This window comes from Eriocheir sinensis, chromosome 39, assembly GCF_024679095.1.
Source record: "Eriocheir sinensis breed Jianghai 21 chromosome 39, ASM2467909v1, whole genome shotgun sequence".
Lineage (NCBI taxonomy): Eukaryota > Metazoa > Arthropoda > Malacostraca > Decapoda > Varunidae > Eriocheir > Eriocheir sinensis.
This window is the reverse complement of record NC_066547.1, coordinates 3,791,436-3,810,592: the sequence shown is the minus strand read 5'-3', so window position 1 is coordinate 3,810,592 and position 19,157 is coordinate 3,791,436. Positions and strand designations below refer to the sequence as shown.

Sequence of the window (19,157 nt, the reverse complement as noted above, 5' to 3'; positions counted from 1 at the left end):
TATATTTTTCCTTTTCATCAGCTTCTTGTTCTTCTTCTTCCTCTTCTTCTTTCTCTCTCTCTCTCTCTCTCTCTCTCTCTCTCTCTCCCTATCAATCTGTCGCAAACTTTAATTCGTCGGGGCGATGGAAAAATACCTCTCTAAGATTTTTAATATTTTGCAGCGGACAAACTTTAATTAATTTATGGACAGCGGGCGAGCGAGCGAGCCAGCCAGAGAGAGAGAGAGAGAGAGAGAGAGAGAGAGAGAGAGAGTACAAATGCGTGTTTTAGGAGTGTTAACCTTTATTATTAAGCTTCAAAAATAGTGTTGTCTGCCCTAACGTGCTGGCGCCTTTCCTCCTTATGGCTAGTTGCTCTTCCTGTCTCTCCCTCACTCCTCCTCCTCCTCCTCCTCCTCCTCCTCCCTCCCTCCCTCCCCTCATCAACTCTGTCTTCAATTTAGAGCACAACAATCTCCATAAACTTTACGAGTGTTTTCTTAGTCGCTTGTATCTTATTCTCCCTCTCCCTCTCTCTCTCTCTTCTCCTCTCTCTCTCCGCTTGACTTCCCGTTTTCTCTTATTTTTCCTGTTTTTTTGGGGAGTTGTTTTTTTCTGTTTTGTTCTTTTATGCTGATTTCTCGTGACGGTGAAGCTTAGAGTGATGAGTAGTTGTTTGTTTGTTTTTTTCTTCCTTAGTCTTCTTCTTTTTCTGCTCTTTTTCTCTCTTTCTACTTTTTTTTTTCTTCTAATGATTTACGCTTTTCAGTTTAAGAGAAAAAAACAGCTTTCCTCTTGTCTTTCTTTTTCTACTTTTTTCCTCCTTTCTACTTTTTTTTCTTCTTCTAATGATTCACGCTGTTCAGTTTACGAATTAAAAGTAGCTTTCCTCTTTTCTTTCTTTTTCTCCTTGTTGATTTTTTGTTCCCTTGTCAGTTGTTCAGTTTAAGGTTAAAAATAGCTTCTTTTTTTTTCTTCTCTTTGCAACGTTAAAGTTTTCTTCTTCACAATATAAGTTTTGCGTACCCCCATCGCTCTCTCTCTCTCTCTCTCTCTCTCTCTCTCTCTCTCTCTCTCTCTCTCTCTCTCTCTCTCTCTGAAATCATTTAATTATCGAGTATTTATATTTTCTATCTTCATTGCTTCCTTTTCTTTATTGTACAGATGTCACTAATTTATTCAACCTCCTCCTCTTCTTCCTCTTCCTTCCCTTTCTCCTTTTAGTTTCCTTCCTTCCTTGCTTTCTACCTTTCTTTTTATCCTTCCTTCCTTCCTTTCTTCCTTCCTCCCTTCCTCGTTTCTGCTCAAGCTACTAATTATTCTCTCTTCTGGTTTCCCTTCACTTCATCACCGTCATTTCCCTCCTCTTTCTTTCTTCCCTCGCACCTTTTAAATACCCTTCACACTTTCTTCCTCTTTAAAATTATAGTCATTAATTTGCTGTTTGTGCTTCTTCCTCTTGTTCTTTTTCTTCGTTGCCAGTTCCTCTTCCCGTGTTTATTTTTTTTTATTAGTCTCTTTCTCCTCTCGCTGTATTCAATTACCGCATCTCCTTGCTTAAATTGACTTCTTTTTCCTCCGTTTCCATTTCCTATTTCAGTATTTTCGTCTTTTTTTCTCCCTTATTGCAGACCGGTATCTTTCTTCACTCCTCTCACAGTCTCTCTCCCTTCTCTAACCTCTCCTTTTTCCCGTCACTTCTCTCAACACATTCCTCCTATTCCCTCACAGCTTCCCTCTCCCTTCCTTTTCTTTCCCTTCATCACAAGTCTCCCTTTCCCTTCACTTCTCTCATCACATATCTCATCTTTCCTCACAGCCTTTCTCCCTTCCTTCACTTCCCTATCATCAACTGTTTCCACTTCCTTTCCCTTCTCTCACTTCATGCCTCCCTCTCTTCCCTCACTTTCTCTCTTCACTCCACGCCTCATCTCTCCTCACATCCTCTCTCTCCCATCCGTCACATCCCCCTTCTCAGCATCACATACATCTCCTCTTCACAGCATCTTTCCCTTTCATCAGTTTCCCTTCACAACATGCATCCCCTTCCCTTACGACCCCTTCCACACCACACCCATCTCGTCCCCTCACATCTTTCCCTTCCCTCAATTTCCCTTCACCTCCCCTCACATCTTTCCCTTCCCTCAGTTTCCCTTCCCACACACCTCACCTCGCTCCCTCTCCCTCATGCCTTCCCTCTCCTTGCTTCCCACACATACATACCTCCCCTCATTTCCCCTCTCTCATGCCCCCTTGCCCTCGTTCCCTACCCCTACATATGTCACCTCTCTCCCCTCTCACATGCCTCCCCTTCCCTTCCTTCGTTCCCCACCATCACACAAACCTCCCCTTGTTGCCCCTCTCTCTCATACCCCCTTTCCCCTCTTCGCCACGGTGCGCAGTATTGGCTAATCGCTCCACAATCTCGCCTGGTGTCTCCTGTTACACGCCCCCATAATCTACCGGCGCCCCCCTCCGTCGCCCTCACTTCCTGCCCCCACACGAGACGCCACGCCACCCACGGTCGGCCATAACGCAGACTGTACACACACATACGCACGCATTTAAATACAGATTGATGCATTTGTACATAGGTCGGCATTATAAGACACTTTCGCTTCTCACATCAACTATTTCTAAAGGTCAAAGAGGAGGTCAATCGGGTTCTAATGAGTGTTTCATTAGGTTCACGGTACAGAAGGGTCATACTACCACCAGAGTCATAAAACTACTCCAGGAAATGCCCAAAACACCTATAGGAAAGCCTTGAGAAATAGGTGAACTTGGGCGTTGAAATGTTTAAAAATGCGGCCAATAGATACGGGGGTGCATAGTGAGTACAATGGCAGGAGGACGCACTGTGGTATATAATAAATAGAATGCATAATAAAAAGGATCATTTGAGGCAGTGCATCAGGTGGAATTTCGCAATATATTTCAGAACATGGAAATAAAAATCAGAATAAAGAAATAATCAAATAAATAAATAGTCAAATAAAACATCGAAACAAATCAAATAAATAAATGAATAGAGATCAATAATAAGTCGATAAAAAATAATGAAAAGGTTAAAGTATACGAACAAATTACGTACATAACATACACACATACATACATACATACATACACACAGTGGCTATCGAGTGGAAGGGTTAAAAGTGTGGGGTTCCGCGTTCGAATCCCGCCAACAAACAAAGTATTTTCACGCACTGACCACGGACACGAACCACACAGAACACACGCCCGCATGCTACTCGTTAACCCTAAACTTCGACGGCGATTTAGCACAAGTGGAGCATCGGGGAGGAGGAGGAGGGAGGATGAAATGAAGAGGAAAAGAAGAGGGAGGATGAAGGAAGGGGAAGGACATGCGAGTGAAGACAGAAACACAAGAATGGAGTGAAAATGAAAGGAAAGGAAGAGAATTGGAGACCGTAGAGGAAGAAAAAGAGGAAGGTGGAAATGGAATATGGAAAGGTAAAAGAGTAAGATGAAGAAAAGAATTAGACGAAAATGAAAAGGCGCCACAATGAAAATCCAGACTTGATAGCAAAAGTTTAAGGGCGCCCACCAGAGCCCCGGAACAAGATAAGCTAAGACGGTATGAACTTAAACAAGGGAAAAGACATATAAGATCGTTCTCTGAGACACTTGCAGCTCTCACATATATTTACAATGGCCATAAAAAAGATTAGTTGGGCTCTCATGAGTTTTTTTTTTTTTCTTATTCAAGTTGCAGAAGCCTTGTTACATTATCACTAGACTCATAAAACTGCCCATGGATTTACCCGCAACCTCTATGACATCCTTACCAAATGTGTATATATGAGCCTCGAAATGTTTGAGAATATGGGATAGATTTGCATATAGATAAGATGGTTTGAACGAACACTTACTTAAAATTCAAAACGAAAAAAATACAACTTGCTAAACACCGCTCCGTGAATGACGATGATTAAAACTTCAACGATTTACAATTTTGACGTTTTTATATTGACCCCCCTCACCCCCCAAAAATTGAGTCCCGGAAATGGAAAAGAAAGAGCACATTGAGAGAAGATAACAAGTAGTATAATGAGATAACAAGATCAGATAATCCCCGCATCCACATCCTTACACCCACACCTCACCTTACTCATCCATCTTATCCTTATCTCTTTACGACTCATCCACAAAAGAGAAAGAAGAAGAGAGAGAGAGAAGAAGTGAAGGGGTATGAGAGAAGGAAAGCAGAGAAGGGAGGAAGTAAAAGCAAGGGAGATAAAGGAAAAAGAAAAGGGGAGAGGCGAAATTAAAACACCAAGGTAGCAATTAAGACCCATTTCAAATTACCCCTAAAAACCCATGCCTTGAGGACCCACACGCCAAAATTAAGGGTGGAGTGAAACAGCGAGGAACCTACAAGCTGGAGTCTCCCTCGAACCCTGGTGGCCATTTAAGGAATTACGAGCGGGGCCTCAACCACTTCACCGAGATGGACATTAGCCAGCCTACGAAGACGGGCGTTAACTACCTATACCCTTAGAAGACGGGCCGTAGACACCTAAAGGAAACAGGTCCTAGCCGGGAATGATACCTGGGAGGGGAGAAGAGTGTTAAGGATTGGATGGTTATTGAAATGGGTATTGTTTTGGTTATTATCTTCCTCCTTCTCTTCTACTTAATTTCTCACCTACTTCCTTCCTTTTCTTTAGTACTTGTCCTCCTCCTCCTTCTCAGTCTTCGCCTCTTCCTCTTCCTCTTCCTCCTATGCCTCCTTCTCTTCATCTTCAAAAGTCCTTGCTCACTTCCTTTCCTTCTCATAATAATCCTCCTCCTCCTCAGTCTTCTCCTTCGCCTCTTCCTCTTCCTATTCCTCCACCTCCGATGTATATTTTTTTTCCTCCTCCGTCTCTACTTATTCCTTCTCCTCCTCTTCTCATTCCTTCTCCTACTACTTCTCTTATTACTTCACCTCCTACACTTATTCCCTCTCCTCCTCCATCTCCTCTTTCTATTCTTTCTCTTCCTCCTCCTTAATTCTGTATCCACGTCCTTTCTGGGTGAAGCGAAAGAGGACATAAATAAAAGGATGCACACGAACGAAGAAGAAAAAAAAAAAGAGTCGGGGAAGTGGTAAAGTTCTCATTTCAGCCGCTTTTCCGCGTTCGCCAAAACCCCGTCTAAAGAGGCCTTGGCGAGAGGTTTATGGGCGCCCGACGCAGTTATTTGATGGCGTTTATGGCGGGTCTCTCACACTGGCGCGGGGAGGAGGTGTTCGCTTTTTAAGATTCGGAGCAGAGCCGCTGATGTTATCTATCGTGGCTTGAAGAGGCGTGATGAGGGGAAGCTTGGGTCACGGTGAGCTTGTAAGGGATAGAGGGAGGGAGGGATGGAGGGACAGATGGGGTTAAGGAGCAGTGGAAGAAGAACAAGCACAAGGAGGACGAAGGGACGATGAAGGGGAAGAGAGGGAAGGAGAGAGAGTGGGACAGTTGAATTAAGAAAGAGTAGAAGAAGAGACAGGAGAAGAAAAAAGGGGAGGAAAAAGAAGAACAAGAACAAGAAGAACAAGATGGACAAGGGTTAGAACAAGAAAAAGGAAAAGATGAAGAAGGAGAAGAAGGATATGAAGAGGTGGAAGGTTGTAGATGGGAGGTGTTGGGATTCTGCCTCTCCTCTTTTTTCCTCTCCTCCTCCTCCTCCTCCTCGTCTGCTTTCGCCTCTTTTTGCCATGGTGTGACCTCGCAAGGTTACTTATTCTCTCAATGCTACCCGCACGCACGACAGGGGGGAGGGAGGAAGGGAGGGAGGGAAGGAAGGAGAGGGAGGCAGCGGAGTGAGAGGATGCAGGGAGGGAGGGAAGGGAAGCAGAGAAGAGGAGAAAGGAAGGGGAGGGAGAGGAGGGAAGCAGAGATGGGAGGAAGGGAGGGGAGAGAAAGGAAGCAGAGGAGGGATGAAGGGAAGGGGAGGGAGAGAAAGGAAGAAGGGAAGGGAGGAAGGGAAGAGGGTGGAGAGAAGAGGAGAGAAGAGGGCAGGAAAGGGAGGGGAGGGAGAAAAGAAGAGCAGAGAAGAGAAGACGTGAAGGGGAATGAGAGAAGGGAGGAAGTGAAAGCGAGGAAGAAAATGGAAAGAGAAAAAAGGGAGAGAGAGAGAGAAGAGAAAAGGAGAAAAGAAAGGAAGGGAGAGGAGAGGGAAAAGAGGGAGAGAGGGATAGAGAAAGGAAAAGGAGTGACGAGAGAGAATGTTGACAGTCTGACATTTTATTCCTTTCGTTTGCACTTTATTTGATATCTTGACATTTGTACGGGAAGGGGACGAAGAGGAGGAGGAGGAGGAGGAGGAGGAGGAGATCAAAGGGCAAAACATTCTCTCTCTTCTCTCCAATTCTTCCCTCCACCCTTGCTCTCCACAGACGAGGAGGATCAGGAGTAACAAGTGGAAGAAGAAAAAGGATGAAGAAAAACACCACCACTAACAAAAACAACAACAACAACAACAATAAAAACGAGGAATTAAATGAAGAAAAATAGCTGACAGCACACACACACACACACACACACACACACACACACACACACACACACACACACACACACACACGGCTTGCCCTCACCACCACCACCGTCTACACACACACACGCACACACACTTTCGCGATCTCAGAGTGGCGAAGATTTGCATTGAAACCCAAAGAGCCTGTCCAGGGAAGACCTCTGGCCATATGAGGCAGCGGAGATCATTAGGGCTAAGTGGAGACGGAAAGGGCAAGGAAGGAGTGCCAAGGGAGGGGAAGGGAAGGGAGGTAATGAGAACGGAGGGAGAACGTAAAGAAAAGGCATGGAAGGTAGGGGCTAGGGAGGAAAGGGAATGAGAGAACGAACGAAGGGAGAACGTAGAGAATGGTCGTGGAAGAAGAGGCAAGGAGAGGAAAGGAAGGAAAGTTAAGGTAATGAGAGAGAAATGGGGAGAATAGGTAGAGAAAGGGCAAGGAAGGGAAGGAAAGGTAAGCGAAGGTAATGAGAGATGAACGAAAGGAAGAACGGAAAGAAAGGCAATGGAAGAAGAAAGGAAGGAAGATAATGAAGAGGAATGAGAGGGAAGGAAGGTGGGTGGGGCAGATAGGTAAAGAAAGGAAGGGAAAGGAAAAGAAGGAAAACTAAGTAAAGGTGGGACAGTTGAACGAAGAAAGGATGTAAAGAAAAGCCATAGAAGAAGAGGGGAGGAAAGAAAGGAAGAAAAGGAAAACTTACTAAAATAATGAAAGATGAGCGGAGAGTAAAGAGAGGCAGTGGAAGGAGAAGAAAGGAAAGGAAGGGAAAGGAAGGAAAAGAAGACGAAAAGAAAGGCCATGAAAGGTGAAAGAAGGGAAGGAAGGGAAGGAGAGTTAAGCTAAGATAATGAAAGAGGAACGAAAAAGGAACGTAAAGGAGAGGCAGGAGAGGAAAGGAAGGGAAGGGAAGGGAAGGAAGAGAAACTAAGCAAAGAGATTATCATTGAGAAGACGAAAAGAAAGGCCATGGAAGGTGAAAGAATGGAAGGAAGGGAAGAAAAGTTAAGCTAAGATAATGAGAGACGAACGAAAAAGGAGCTAAAGGAGAGGCAGGAAAGTAGGAACAAGAGAGAACAGGTGTGATGTAAGCTGGTAATTATCAAAGTGGACAGGTAGTTAGGGATGACGTACCGAGGTGATTTAAAGAGGGGACAAAAGAGGAGGAAATGAATAATGGGTTGGGGAATGGAGGTAAAATTAGAGGACTAGCAAGGGGAGAGACAGGCTGAAAAAAAAGGGGGATGGAAGATAAAGAGAAGAGGTTGCAATGAAGGTAAGCCGAGGAAAGGAAGAAAAGTATAGTAGAATAGAAGGAGAATAAGGCAAATGAAAGAAAAAGGGGAAAGGACGATAGATAGAATGTAGAGGAAGAAAAGAGAGAAGAGGAAGGAGAGAGAAGGGAGTGAGAGGAATAAGGATGGAAGGAAAATTATGAGAAATGAAAGAAAAAAAATGAAAGAAAGCATAAGAAAAGAGAATGAGAAAAGATAAAGAGGACAAGATAAAATAAAAATAAACAATTAGACGAAAAAGAAGCGTGAATAGAAAGAAAGAGTTTAAGAATAAGGGAAAAAGGGGGGATAAGGAACAGGGAAGAGGGAGATGAGGAGAAGGAGATGAAGGAGCAAAGTGGAAAGGGAAGGCAAGGGATAGTTTGAGCATAAGTGAAAGGGGGAATAGGGAAGTGGGAAAAAAGGATAGGGAGAGGGGAGAAGGGGAAAAGTGGATGGTTGGAAAATAAGTGAAAGGTGGAACAGAGAGCAGATAATAGGGAAGAGGGAACAAAGATGGGGTGAAGCGTGGGAGGGGGTGCGGGGGGGTGAAGGGGGGGTAAGCAGAGAGGGCAAGAGCAGTTCGGGGGGGCATGTGTCTGTCTGTATTAGGCGTCTCCACCATTACCCTGTCTCGCGCGACCGTCATTACCTCGCACTTTCATCCCCCGCAGAAAAAGCCATTTAAATATTTAAGGCGAGAGAGAGAGAGAGAGAGAGAGAGAGAGAGAGAGAGAGAGAGAGAGAGAGATGATGACAGAGGCATACTAGAGAAGGTGCAGATGGAGGAGAATGAAGAGGAAGAGGAGGAGGAGGAGGGGAAGGAAGAAGAGTATGAGGAAGAGGAGGAGGATTGAATAACTGATTGAGTGGGAAATATCAAAACACCAAAAAAAAAAAAAAAAAACGAAGGTAGTATGGTGCTGGAAAAACAACAACAAGTAAAATAAGAAGAGGAGGAAAAAGAGGAGGAAGAGGAGGAAGAGAAGAAGAACTGATTAACTGATAAACTTGGAAGTAATATCATAACACCAAAAAAGAAAACGAATTTAGTAACACGAAGGGGAATAAAAGTGGAAAAGGAGCGAGAGGAGGAGGAGGAGGAGGGGGAGGAGGGGGAGGGGGAGGGGGAGGAGGAGGGGCCGGACAAATAGGTGCAACGGTGATCCTGTACACAACACTCTAATTAATACGGGGACGGTGTCGTTTACATCAGTGACGGGGAACACCCACCCGCCAGACACCGACCGCCCGCCTGCCCAGGGTCACACACACACACACACACACACACACACACACACACACACACACAGACAGACACACACACGTTGGGTAAGCATATTTGTCTAAACACTAAAAGGTACGCACTTAAAACAAGAACCTACGAGCATGAAATAGAAAACCACACATACTTACGCACTCATCCACACACACACACACACACACACACACACTCACACACACACACGCTTGAAGGAGAAAAAAATATAATATGCAGTTTGCTACGTAGAAAATGACATACGGTTTCCTACCACATTTATATAAAAAGAGAAGATAAAAAGAGGAGAAAGTATAGGAAAGAAAAATTAATTATGCCTGTAGTGAAATCTCGCGGTGCATAAAGAGAAATAAGGAAGAGAAGAAGAAGAGAGAAAAAAAACTAATAATGGTCAGTAGGAGAAAGGGAAGAAAGGAATAATAAGAGGAGATATATTAATCAAAACGAAGACAGGTCCAAGGCAAGGCTTATGCAAGTGAACAAAGCCAGAACAAGAAAAAAAAAGTAAGTTATCGTAATGGAATCAACACAAAAAAAGAAAGAAAAAGTAAATGAGTCTGAATGAGAAAGTAGATTGAACAATGCAACGAGAGAGAGAGAGAGAGAGAGAGAGAGAGAGCAAGGAATTAAGATAGCAAGATAAAGATAGACAGACAGACAGAAAAAACACAGGCATACCGACAAACAGAAAGACAGAAAGACAGACATAAATAGACGTACAAAGAGAGAGAGAGAGAGAGACACATAGACGCAGACAGATACGGACACACAAAAAAAAATTAACCAACAAAATTATGCACACGGGGGGGGGGGACGCGGGAGTGTGAGAAGGGGAAGAGGGAAGGAGGGGAGGAACAGACATAAGTGGAGAGAGCAGAACGCAGCGACTAGGATGTAATTTGGGCATAGCTGATAATCTTCGTGCAATTTTAATCTTGTGGTAATGGCGGCTAAGAGAGTGATGCGGGTGGTGATGGTGGTGATGGTGATGGTGATTGTGGTGGTGATTGTGGTGGCGATGGTGGTAGTGGTGGTGGTGGTGGTGGTGATGGTGGTGGTGAAGGTGGTGGTGGGGGGGATGAGAGAGAGAGAGAGAGAGAGAGAGAGAGAGAGAGAGAGAGAGCTCAGTATCTCAAAACAGAGGCCAAGACACCTAAAAGCAATTAAAATGTTCTCTCTCATCTCTAAGCAACAATAGATAACGATTTGATAACTGGAAAATGAGAGAGAGAGAGAGAGAGAGAGAGAGAGAGAGAGAGAGAGAGACTGTGTGTGTGTGTGTGTGTGTGTGTGTGTGTGTGTGTGTGTGTGTGTGTGTGTGTGTGTGTGTGTGTGTGTGTGTGTGTGTGTGTGTGTGTGTGTGTGTGTGTGTGTGTGTGTGTGTGTGTGTGTGTGTGTGTGTGTGTGTGTGTGTGTGTGTGTGTGTGTGTGTGTGTGTGTGTGTTTGATTAGGAATTGTTTGAAAGATTATATAAGTAACTGACACACACACACACACACACACACACCTGCCAACACATGAGACTAGCGATGACAGATATAACGAATGAAATACAGAGATGAGAGGAGGAGGAGGAGGAGGAGGAGGAGGAATAAATATGACGAGTGTGTGGTTTAGAAATATTCGGAAGCGGAGGAAAAGTTTAAGTAATAACCGAGAGAGAGAGAGAGAGAGAGAGAGAGAGAGAGAGAGAGAGAGAGAGAGAGAGAGAGAGAGAGAGAGTCACTCGAGGACAGTAAAAAAAAAAAAAGGAAGGGATTGTGTTGAGTGAGAGACAGAACTGCTTGGAGGCAAAAAAAGGAGGAAGGAAAAATACTAGTGTTGAGGGAGGAGGAGGAGGAGGAGGAGGAGAAAAGAGGAGAAGGAGGAGGAGGAGGAGGAGGAGGACGAGAGAGAGAGAGAGAGAGAGAGAGAGAGAGAGAATATGATGACCGTCTTATCGTATCATCAGAAGCTGTGAAGAAAAATAAAAAAGAAAGAAAAAATGGAGAGTAAATGATTGGTGTTGGTGGTGGTGACGGCAGGAGGGGGGGTAGGCAAGGGGGGGTAGGGGGGTGGTCATAGCGGCAAAAGTCAAGGTCAGAAGTACAGGGTTAAGAGGTCAAAGCCATCTGCCTCCGAGGTCATATTTCTACCAGTTTTTTTTTTTTTTTCTTTTCTTTGTCTCGCTCTCTTTCTTTTCTTTTTTTTCTCTCTCACTCCAACTCGCTCTCACACGAAGCTGCTGGCATTTGTGTGTGTGTGTGTGTGTGTGTGTGTGTGTGTGTGTGTGTGTGTGTGTGTGTGTGTGTGAATAATAATCGTTCTGTGGTTCATTATTCTCTTCTTATTGTTGTTATAATTCTTCTTTCTTCTTTTTCTTCTTGTTTATTTCTTTTCTTCTTTTTCTTCTTCTTTCTTTTCTTTTCTTTTCTTTTTTTCTTTTTTCTTTTTTTTCTTTTTATTTTTTTCCTTCTTCTTCTTCTTCTTCTTCTTCTTCTTCTTCTTAGTAGTAGTAGTAGTAGTAGTAGTAGTGTTGTTATTATTATTATTATTATTATTATTATTATTATTATTATTATTATTATTATTATTATTACTATTATTATTACTATGCGCCACAAGGGAATCTTTTTCACACACGTCGTTCCAACTTTTCATGCTGTCTGTTAGATCACTTTTTTTTTCTTCACTCAAACATTCTTGACTCAGAGGTAAACACGCCTTCATTTGCATAAGCGCGCATACACACACACACACACACACACACACACACACACACACACACACACACAGAGAGAACGGCCTTGAAACGGTCTTGTGAATTTTTTGAATAGCACACACACACAATCTCTCTCTCTCTCTCTCTCTCTCTCTCTCTCTCTCTCTCTCTCTCTCTCTCTCTCTCTCTCTCTCTCTCTCTCTCTCTCTCTCTCTCTCTCTCTCTCTCTCTCTCTCGCCACCATCACCAACAGAGTTACTTCCATTACTTTTCCTTTTCACACCGTATCGTTTATTCTCTCGATAGGTTTTCTTTGTCACAAGGCCTCTGAGCGCTCGGGGCAAGGGCGAGCTATTCCACGGGGCGCACGAAGAAAGGGGGAACAGAAGAAGAAATGGTGATGAAGAACGAGAGGGAGGAGAGAGAGGGAGATAGAGGGAGAAAGTATACGTGGAAAGAAGAGGAGAGAGAGAGAGAGAGAGAGAGAGAGAGAGAGAGAGAGAGAGAGAGAGAGAGAGGTTAGAGAAGGAGAAGTTGGGAGAGAAAGGAGAATAAAGAGGGATGTGGAGGAAGGAGGAAATGAGAGAAAGTGTTAAAGAGGAGGAGGAGAAGGAGGAGGAGGAGGAGGAGGAAGAGGAATGAGAGTACAAGGATGAGGAGAGAAGAGGAGAAAGAGGCAAAGAGGGAAACATGAAGAGAGATGAAGAGAATAATAAACAATAAGGGAGAAAGAAGAGAGTAAAGATGAAGGATTGAGAAGGAGGAGGAGGAGGAGGAGGAGGAGGAGGAGGAGGAGGAGGAGGAGAAGGAGGACAGAGGGAATGTTTGGGTGGCATGAACAATGATGATAATGGTCTCTCTCTCTCTCTCTCTCTCTCAAAATCCATCACTCTCAATCTTCTATAAGGCGTCAATCACAAGAGACACTTTACGTTTCCCCTAACACGCATCTCTCTCTCTCTCTCTCTCTGTCACATCGATGTCTCGTTTCGTTTCGTCGCCTCGTTTCTCGCGTTCTTTTCTTTCTTATTTTCTTCCTTTCTCACTTGGCTGTCTTCCTCCTCCTCCTCCTCCTCTTCCTCCTCCTCTTCTTCCTCCTCCTCCACGGTCATAACATTGGGCCATTCCATTCCTCTGGGCGAAAGGGATAGTGTCCTCCTCCTCTTCTTCTTCCTCCTCCTCTTCTTCTTTTTCTCACTCATCCTTCCTCTTCCTTTATCTCTTCCTCCTCCTTCTGTTCCTGCTTCATTTCCTCCTCCTCCTCCTCCTCCTCCTTGTCCTTTTCATTATCGTCACTGCACTTTACTCTTCTTCCTCCTCCTCTTCCTCTTCCTCCTTCAGTTCTCTCTGCTCATTCTTCTCCTTTCCTTCCTCTTCCTCCGTCTTTCTCCTCGTGTTCCTATTTCGTTTGTTTCTTTTCATTATCGTCATTGCATCCTTCGTCTTCCCATCCTCCTCCTCCTTCTCTTCCTCCTCTTTCCTCTCCTGCGCCACCTTGTACATTTCCTCTTCCTCGTCCCGGCGATGTGAGTGTGACTGCTTTTCTGAAACTTCCGGGACGCGCCGCCGCCGCTTCCCCGCCTCCTCCATTCTTGCGTGTCTCGTTGGGTCAGGAAAAAATGGTGATTCTCTTTTGTCTCTGTGTAATTTCCGTTACTTCTGTGCCACGCGGAAGAGGAATGACTGGCGTGTTTCTCTACATTTTATCGCTGTCCTCCTTTCTTTTTCTTTCTCTCTTATTCTCTCGCTCTTTCGCTGTTGGGACGGTAAGAGTGTTGGTGGTGATGTTTTTTTCTACTTGAGTTTTTATATCGTTTTATTCTTAACCGGTGCGTATGTAGTTAGAGTATTGTTGTTTTAGATGACTTAAATGAGAATCGAGAGAGAGAAGAAGTAAAGAAATAGAACTAGGAGGGTGAGAGGAACGAGATTTAGAGGAAGAAAGTGATTCTTTTTTTTTTTTACGCTGCCTCCTTTTCTCATCCTAGCAGCTGTTTTGTTTTCCTTTTTTACTCCTTTTCTTTCGTTTCCTCCTCTTCGTTGTCCTTTTTTATTACAGTTGTCGCACTATTCTTCGTCTTCTTGTTCTTGTTCTTTTTTTATTTTTCTCTTTCCTTTTCCTTTTTCTCTTCTTTTCCTTTCTTTTTTTTGTTCTGCTCAATTTCTTTTCTCTTGCTGTTGCTATTGTTGTTTTCTTCTTCTTCATCTTGTTCTCGTTTTTGTTCTTGTTCTTCTTGTTTTTACTTTTCTTTTTGCTTTTCCTTTTTCCCTTCCTCCCCCTTTTTTTTTGTTCTGCTCTATTTCTTTTCTGTTGCTGTTGTTGTTATTGTTTTCTTGTTCTTCATCTTGTTCTCGTTCTTGTTCTCGCTCTTCTTGTTCTTGTTTTCTTCATTTTCTCATACTTATCTTCTCTCGCTCTTCATTTTCGTCTTCGTCTTTGTCTTCTAATTCTTGTTCCTGTTTTTATTCTTGTTTTTATTCTCTTCACCGCAAGACTAACGCAATGCCCTTTTCTTCCCCTTGGCAGCTGAGTACGCGGCGTCGCTGGCCTCGTATGAAGTCACCACGCCCGTCCGAGTGAGCCGAGAGGGAGGGTTCGTCAGCCACAGCCTCCACCACACCCACAGCCCCGCCAGGACCAAGCGTGAGGCCCCCGACCCTGACCACGAGTTGCACTACCTGGTCACGCTGGATGGCAAGGAGCACCAGGTAAGCGTGAGGATTGTGGTGGTTTTTTTTTTCCTCTCTCTTAATCTTGTGTTGTTTTTGATTGGTGGTTTCAGTGGGTTTTTGTTTTGGTATGTTCTTTTTTTCTCTTCTCATTCTAATCTTCTGTATTTGATTACCGTTTCAGATTGCTTTTTTGTTGTTGTTTTGCCCATAGGTTTTTTTTTTTTTTTTTTTGTGTGTGTGTGTGTGTGTGTGTGTGTGTGAGCTTCTTTTTTTTTTTTTCGTGGTCTTATTTTGTTGTAGTCTTTCATCTTTCTTTCCTGGTATCTTCAGTTTTTTTTATCATTCTATAATTATAATCAACCTTTTTTTATGTTTTGTTTTGTTTTGTTTTTAATTTCGCTGCTATTATTTTTTTTCTTTGCTAAGCTTCATTTCCTTTGGTTTTAGTTCATGTTTTCTTGTTGTTGTTGTTGTTGCTTTCTCCAACTTCTCTTTTCCGACCTCTTCAGTTTTCTTATTTTCTTTTTATAACCAATAGTTTCACAGGGCTTTACATTCTCTTTCTCCTTCACGTCGTTGTTTGCTTCTCTGGTTCTGTCCACGTAAACGATTTCCTTGCTCCATCTTTTTTGCATTTTTACATTTCGTTTCCTCTGTTTCGTCTCTGCATCAACGAAACCTTATTTTTTAGTCTCTTTCATGTCATCAGTTTTTCTTTTTCTTTTTCCATCACACACTCACATATTTTCTTCTCCTTTGAATACTCGTAAGACCAATTCAAGACTTTTCCAGCCCGTGTTTCCTTCTTTCCTGCCCCGGCAAAGCGAGGAAAGAACACTGCGGCGTCTGTATAAGGTTTAAAGAAATCGCCTTCGAATCTTTACACTCTGAGTTGCTTGCCATTTGAGTCTCAGGGCAGATTCTTTTCTTTCCCAACCTAACCGACAGATGGCTTGAGGGAATTGGTCTTTTCTATACACACCAGAGAAAGCCTTGACACAGAGATACAGATACACGGAGGGACTCTCAACAATGTATAGGTTTTGTAAGGGGAAAAGAAAGGAAGGTATCGTGTGTCCAGACGTCACATAGAGCATCAGCCGTCCAGCTAACAGACAGGCGTGTAACCAAAGAAACGTTGCCTATATATCAACGACCTTGGCTGTGTGTGGGGGGTAGCGTAGGCCTTGGCGTCACACTCCCCAGGTAAAAGTAAGGTTAGGAAATACTGTATAACAGCTACGCATTGCCCCTGTGCTCACTTTTGTATCTATGGTCTTTTAGTAGTGCCAAGTGTATATCTAAGAACAAAAGGCCAACAAGAGATGGAATACCATATAAAGATAGCCAATTCCTTTCTAACCCTTTCCTTTAGTGTTCAATTCTGTACCTGTGTCCTCCAAAGCTTCTCAATAGTTACAAATCGCATACCAAGATTCATTTCTAACGGATTGCTTCAGTGTTCAAATCCGTATCTACGACCTTCAAAGATTTTCATTGCTTATAAATCCCATTCCTCAAAACGAAAGCCAAACTATAAGTAACATAACCCAAGACCTGGGACAAAAGACAATCTATAAGCACCAGAACCCATCACTAAAAACAAGACAAACTATAAACACCAAAACCCATCCCCAAAGACAAGAGGCAAACGTTATAAACACTAGACCCCAAAGACAAAAAGACAATCTATAAACACCAGAACCCATCCTCAAGACAAGAGGCAAACGTTATAAACACTAGAACCCAAAGACAAAAAGACAATCTATAAACACCAGAACCCATCACTAACAACAAAAGACAAACTATAAACACCAGAACCCATCACTAACAACAAAAGACAAACTATAAACACCAGAACCCATCCCCAAAGACAAGAGGCAAACGCTTTAAACACCAGAACCCAAAGACAAAAAGACAACCTATAAACACAAAAACTCCAAACAAACGACAAACCATTACCATCAGACCCTTTCTCAACGACGCCTCCCAACAACAACCTTCCTCTCCCTCCCTCAGGTGACGCTGCGGCCTAACCTCAAGTTGCTGGCGCCTCACGCGGTGGTGGAGCGGGTGAAGGGAGGCCTGGCGGGCGAGGCGTGGGCGGAGGTGATCGGCGGGCGGCCCTCTTGCCACTACCACGGACACCTGCACAACCAGACCGCCTCCCGCGCCGCCCTCTCCACCTGCAACGGCTTGGTGAGTGTTTGGTTACCTGGTTACCTGCCTTGGTCCGCCACCTGGTTTCCTTGATGATTTTTTTTATTATTATTTGTTATTAATCTTTTTTTTTTTTGTCTGTCTTTTTTTCACTTTGTTTTGTGGGTATTTTTTTCTGCTTTAGTGTTTTATTTATCACGCTTGTTTTTTTCATTTTTTTTCATTCTTCCTTTTTTTTCTTTCTCTCTCTTTCCTTCTGCCTTTCTTCCCTCCTTTCTTTCTCTTTTTTATTTCTTTCAATTTCTTTCTTTCTTTCTCTCCTTTCTTTCTTCGTGTATTTATATATTGACTTATTTTTTTCTACTTATTTACTTGCTGCGTGTCTTTGTCTCTCTCTCTCTCTCTCTCTCTCTCCCCCCCCCCCCCTGCACACTTTATCACCCTCTACGCCCACGGTTAATTCCCCGCGTCCATTTTTGCACCCTCGGCCCCATAAATAGATCGTCGTGTGGACATTTTTCACCCCACGCCCGCCCTAACCCTTCAAAAACATGGCCCGTCCCTACACCCCAACAAACATCACATCGGTACGCCACCACGCCCACGCCCATATCTAAGCCACCACCACGCCCACTAACACTTCTGTACTACCATGTCTACTACCACCACCACCACGCCCACTAACACTTATATACTACCATAGCCACTACCACCACCACACTACCACACTCACGCCCATATCTACACCACCACCACGCCCACTAATAATTCTGTACTAACATGCCCGCCCACTACCACCACCACACCACCACATGAACTCACGCCTATATCTATACTAACACGCCCATACAAATCTCTATACCACCACGCCCACGCCCATTTGTATACCACCACGCCCATCTTTCTTCTTTTGCTTCATTTACCAAGTTGAATGTTTTTTTTCCCCGTTTGTTTTTATTGCTTTATTGTTATCTTTCACCGCTCTTCTCTGCCCTGTTAAATTGTCTTGCCCATACATCATACACAATCACCACTCCTATACACTTAACTCATCAAACACCACCCCTACCATATACACCAGTCACCATAACGCCTATACACCATTTCTATACCACCACTACCGCCACCAACACCACAGTATCACACCCATCAGTCTTATCTAGTCTAACCCACCACCACGCCTATATAGTAAACCGCATAGCCAAACGTACCACGCCTCTCTTTTTAACACTACCATACCTCGTCTGTTTCTTCACCTGGTTTTCGACTGGACAGGTAAAATAAGAAGACGGACAGACAGGTGACGAGAAGAATTGTGGATACCGATTACGTGGATTTTGTTTAACTTTTTTTACTTTATTATCTGGTATAGGGAAGTAGGAAAGGAGGAGAATGGGAGAGGAGGAGAATGAAGGTAAGGAAGGAGAGAAAGAAGAGAAGTAGAACGTAGGGAAGGAAGGGAGGAAGAAGGGAAGGAGATGAAGTTGGCACAATATGAAGACGAAGAAGGTGAAGAGATGACTTTTGAAGGATAAATAAAGACGTGTATGAGAGAGAGAGAGAGAGAGAGAGAGAGAGAGAGAGAGAGAGAGAGAGAGAGAGAGAGAGAGATGGGTGATAAAGGGAGAGGGATGTGACGGGTGACGGGATGAGGGAGGGTGATGGATGACTCTTAGATGACAGGCGACACGAGAGAGAGAGAGAGAGAGAGAGAGAGAGAGAGAGAGAGAGAGAGAGAGAGAGAGAGAGAGAGAGATCGCATACCTCCACACACGCAAACAAACAAGAAAATGGGACCTAATTCATCTACTTAATTATCCCACTCTCCGTTTTCTTTCTCTGTTTATTTTCTTCCCATTTTCTTTTATCTATCTTCGTTCCTTCACACCCCTATCCGTCTATGTCCACTCCCTTCTACTTCTCTCTTCTATCTCTCTCTCTCTCTCATTCCCTTCCTTTCTTCCTGACTTTCTTTCCTTTCATCTTTCTTTCCTTTCTCTTATCTCCCCTTTCCTTTTTCTTCATTTCTCCTTTCTTTCTTCCTTCCAACTGTCTCCTCTTCCTTTCATCTCTATCCCTTCCTTCCTACTGTCCTTTCTTTCCTCTCCCCCAAACTCTTCTTCCTTCCTTCCTTCCCTCCCTTCCTATAAGAACCATCCCTCTTCTCTCTCTCCTATTCCTCCATTTCCTCTTTCCTCATCTCTTCTACCCTTCTTCCCTTCCCTCCTACGTCCCTTCCTCTTATTCCTTCTCTCTCTTCCCTTCTCTCAATAGGCCTGGAGTAATACGTTGATGTTTTTTCTTGCCGCTTTTGTAAATAACCCAGAAGAAAGAGGAATAAGAGGAGGAGGAGGAGGAGGAGGAGGAGGAGGAGGAAGAGGAGAGGACCAGCAATCTGATACACACCACGCAGCTCTATAATTGCCGTTCATTAGGGGGTAGTTAAAGTCACGGAGATTGTTTGTGGAGGAAGAGGAGGAGGAGGAGGAGGAGGAGGAGGAGGAGGAGAAGAGGGAAGAAAATGAACAGGAGGAGGAGGAGGAGGAGGAAGAAAACAGTG

General features: G+C 43.8%; 1 protein-coding gene and 1 long non-coding RNA gene across 2 annotated transcripts in view; one reads left to right on the top strand and one right to left on the bottom strand.

Moving 5' to 3' along the window:
• The window catches only part of LOC127008882 (A disintegrin and metalloproteinase with thrombospondin motifs 7-like), a 131,209-nt gene that overhangs the window by 39,866 nt on the left and 72,186 nt on the right, over positions 1-19,157 (top strand). Inside the window, exons 3-4 of the mRNA XM_050881325.1 lie at positions 14,292-14,473; positions 16,457-16,636. Coding sequence (XP_050737282.1) covers positions 14,292-14,473; positions 16,457-16,636 — 362 coding nt within the window. The remainder of the gene's footprint in view (positions 1-14,291; positions 14,474-16,456; positions 16,637-19,157) is intronic.
• LOC127008884 (uncharacterized) overlaps positions 1-19,157 on the bottom strand; it is a 115,659-nt gene that overhangs the window by 38,943 nt on the left and 57,559 nt on the right. The gene's annotated exons all lie outside the window — the stretch shown is intronic.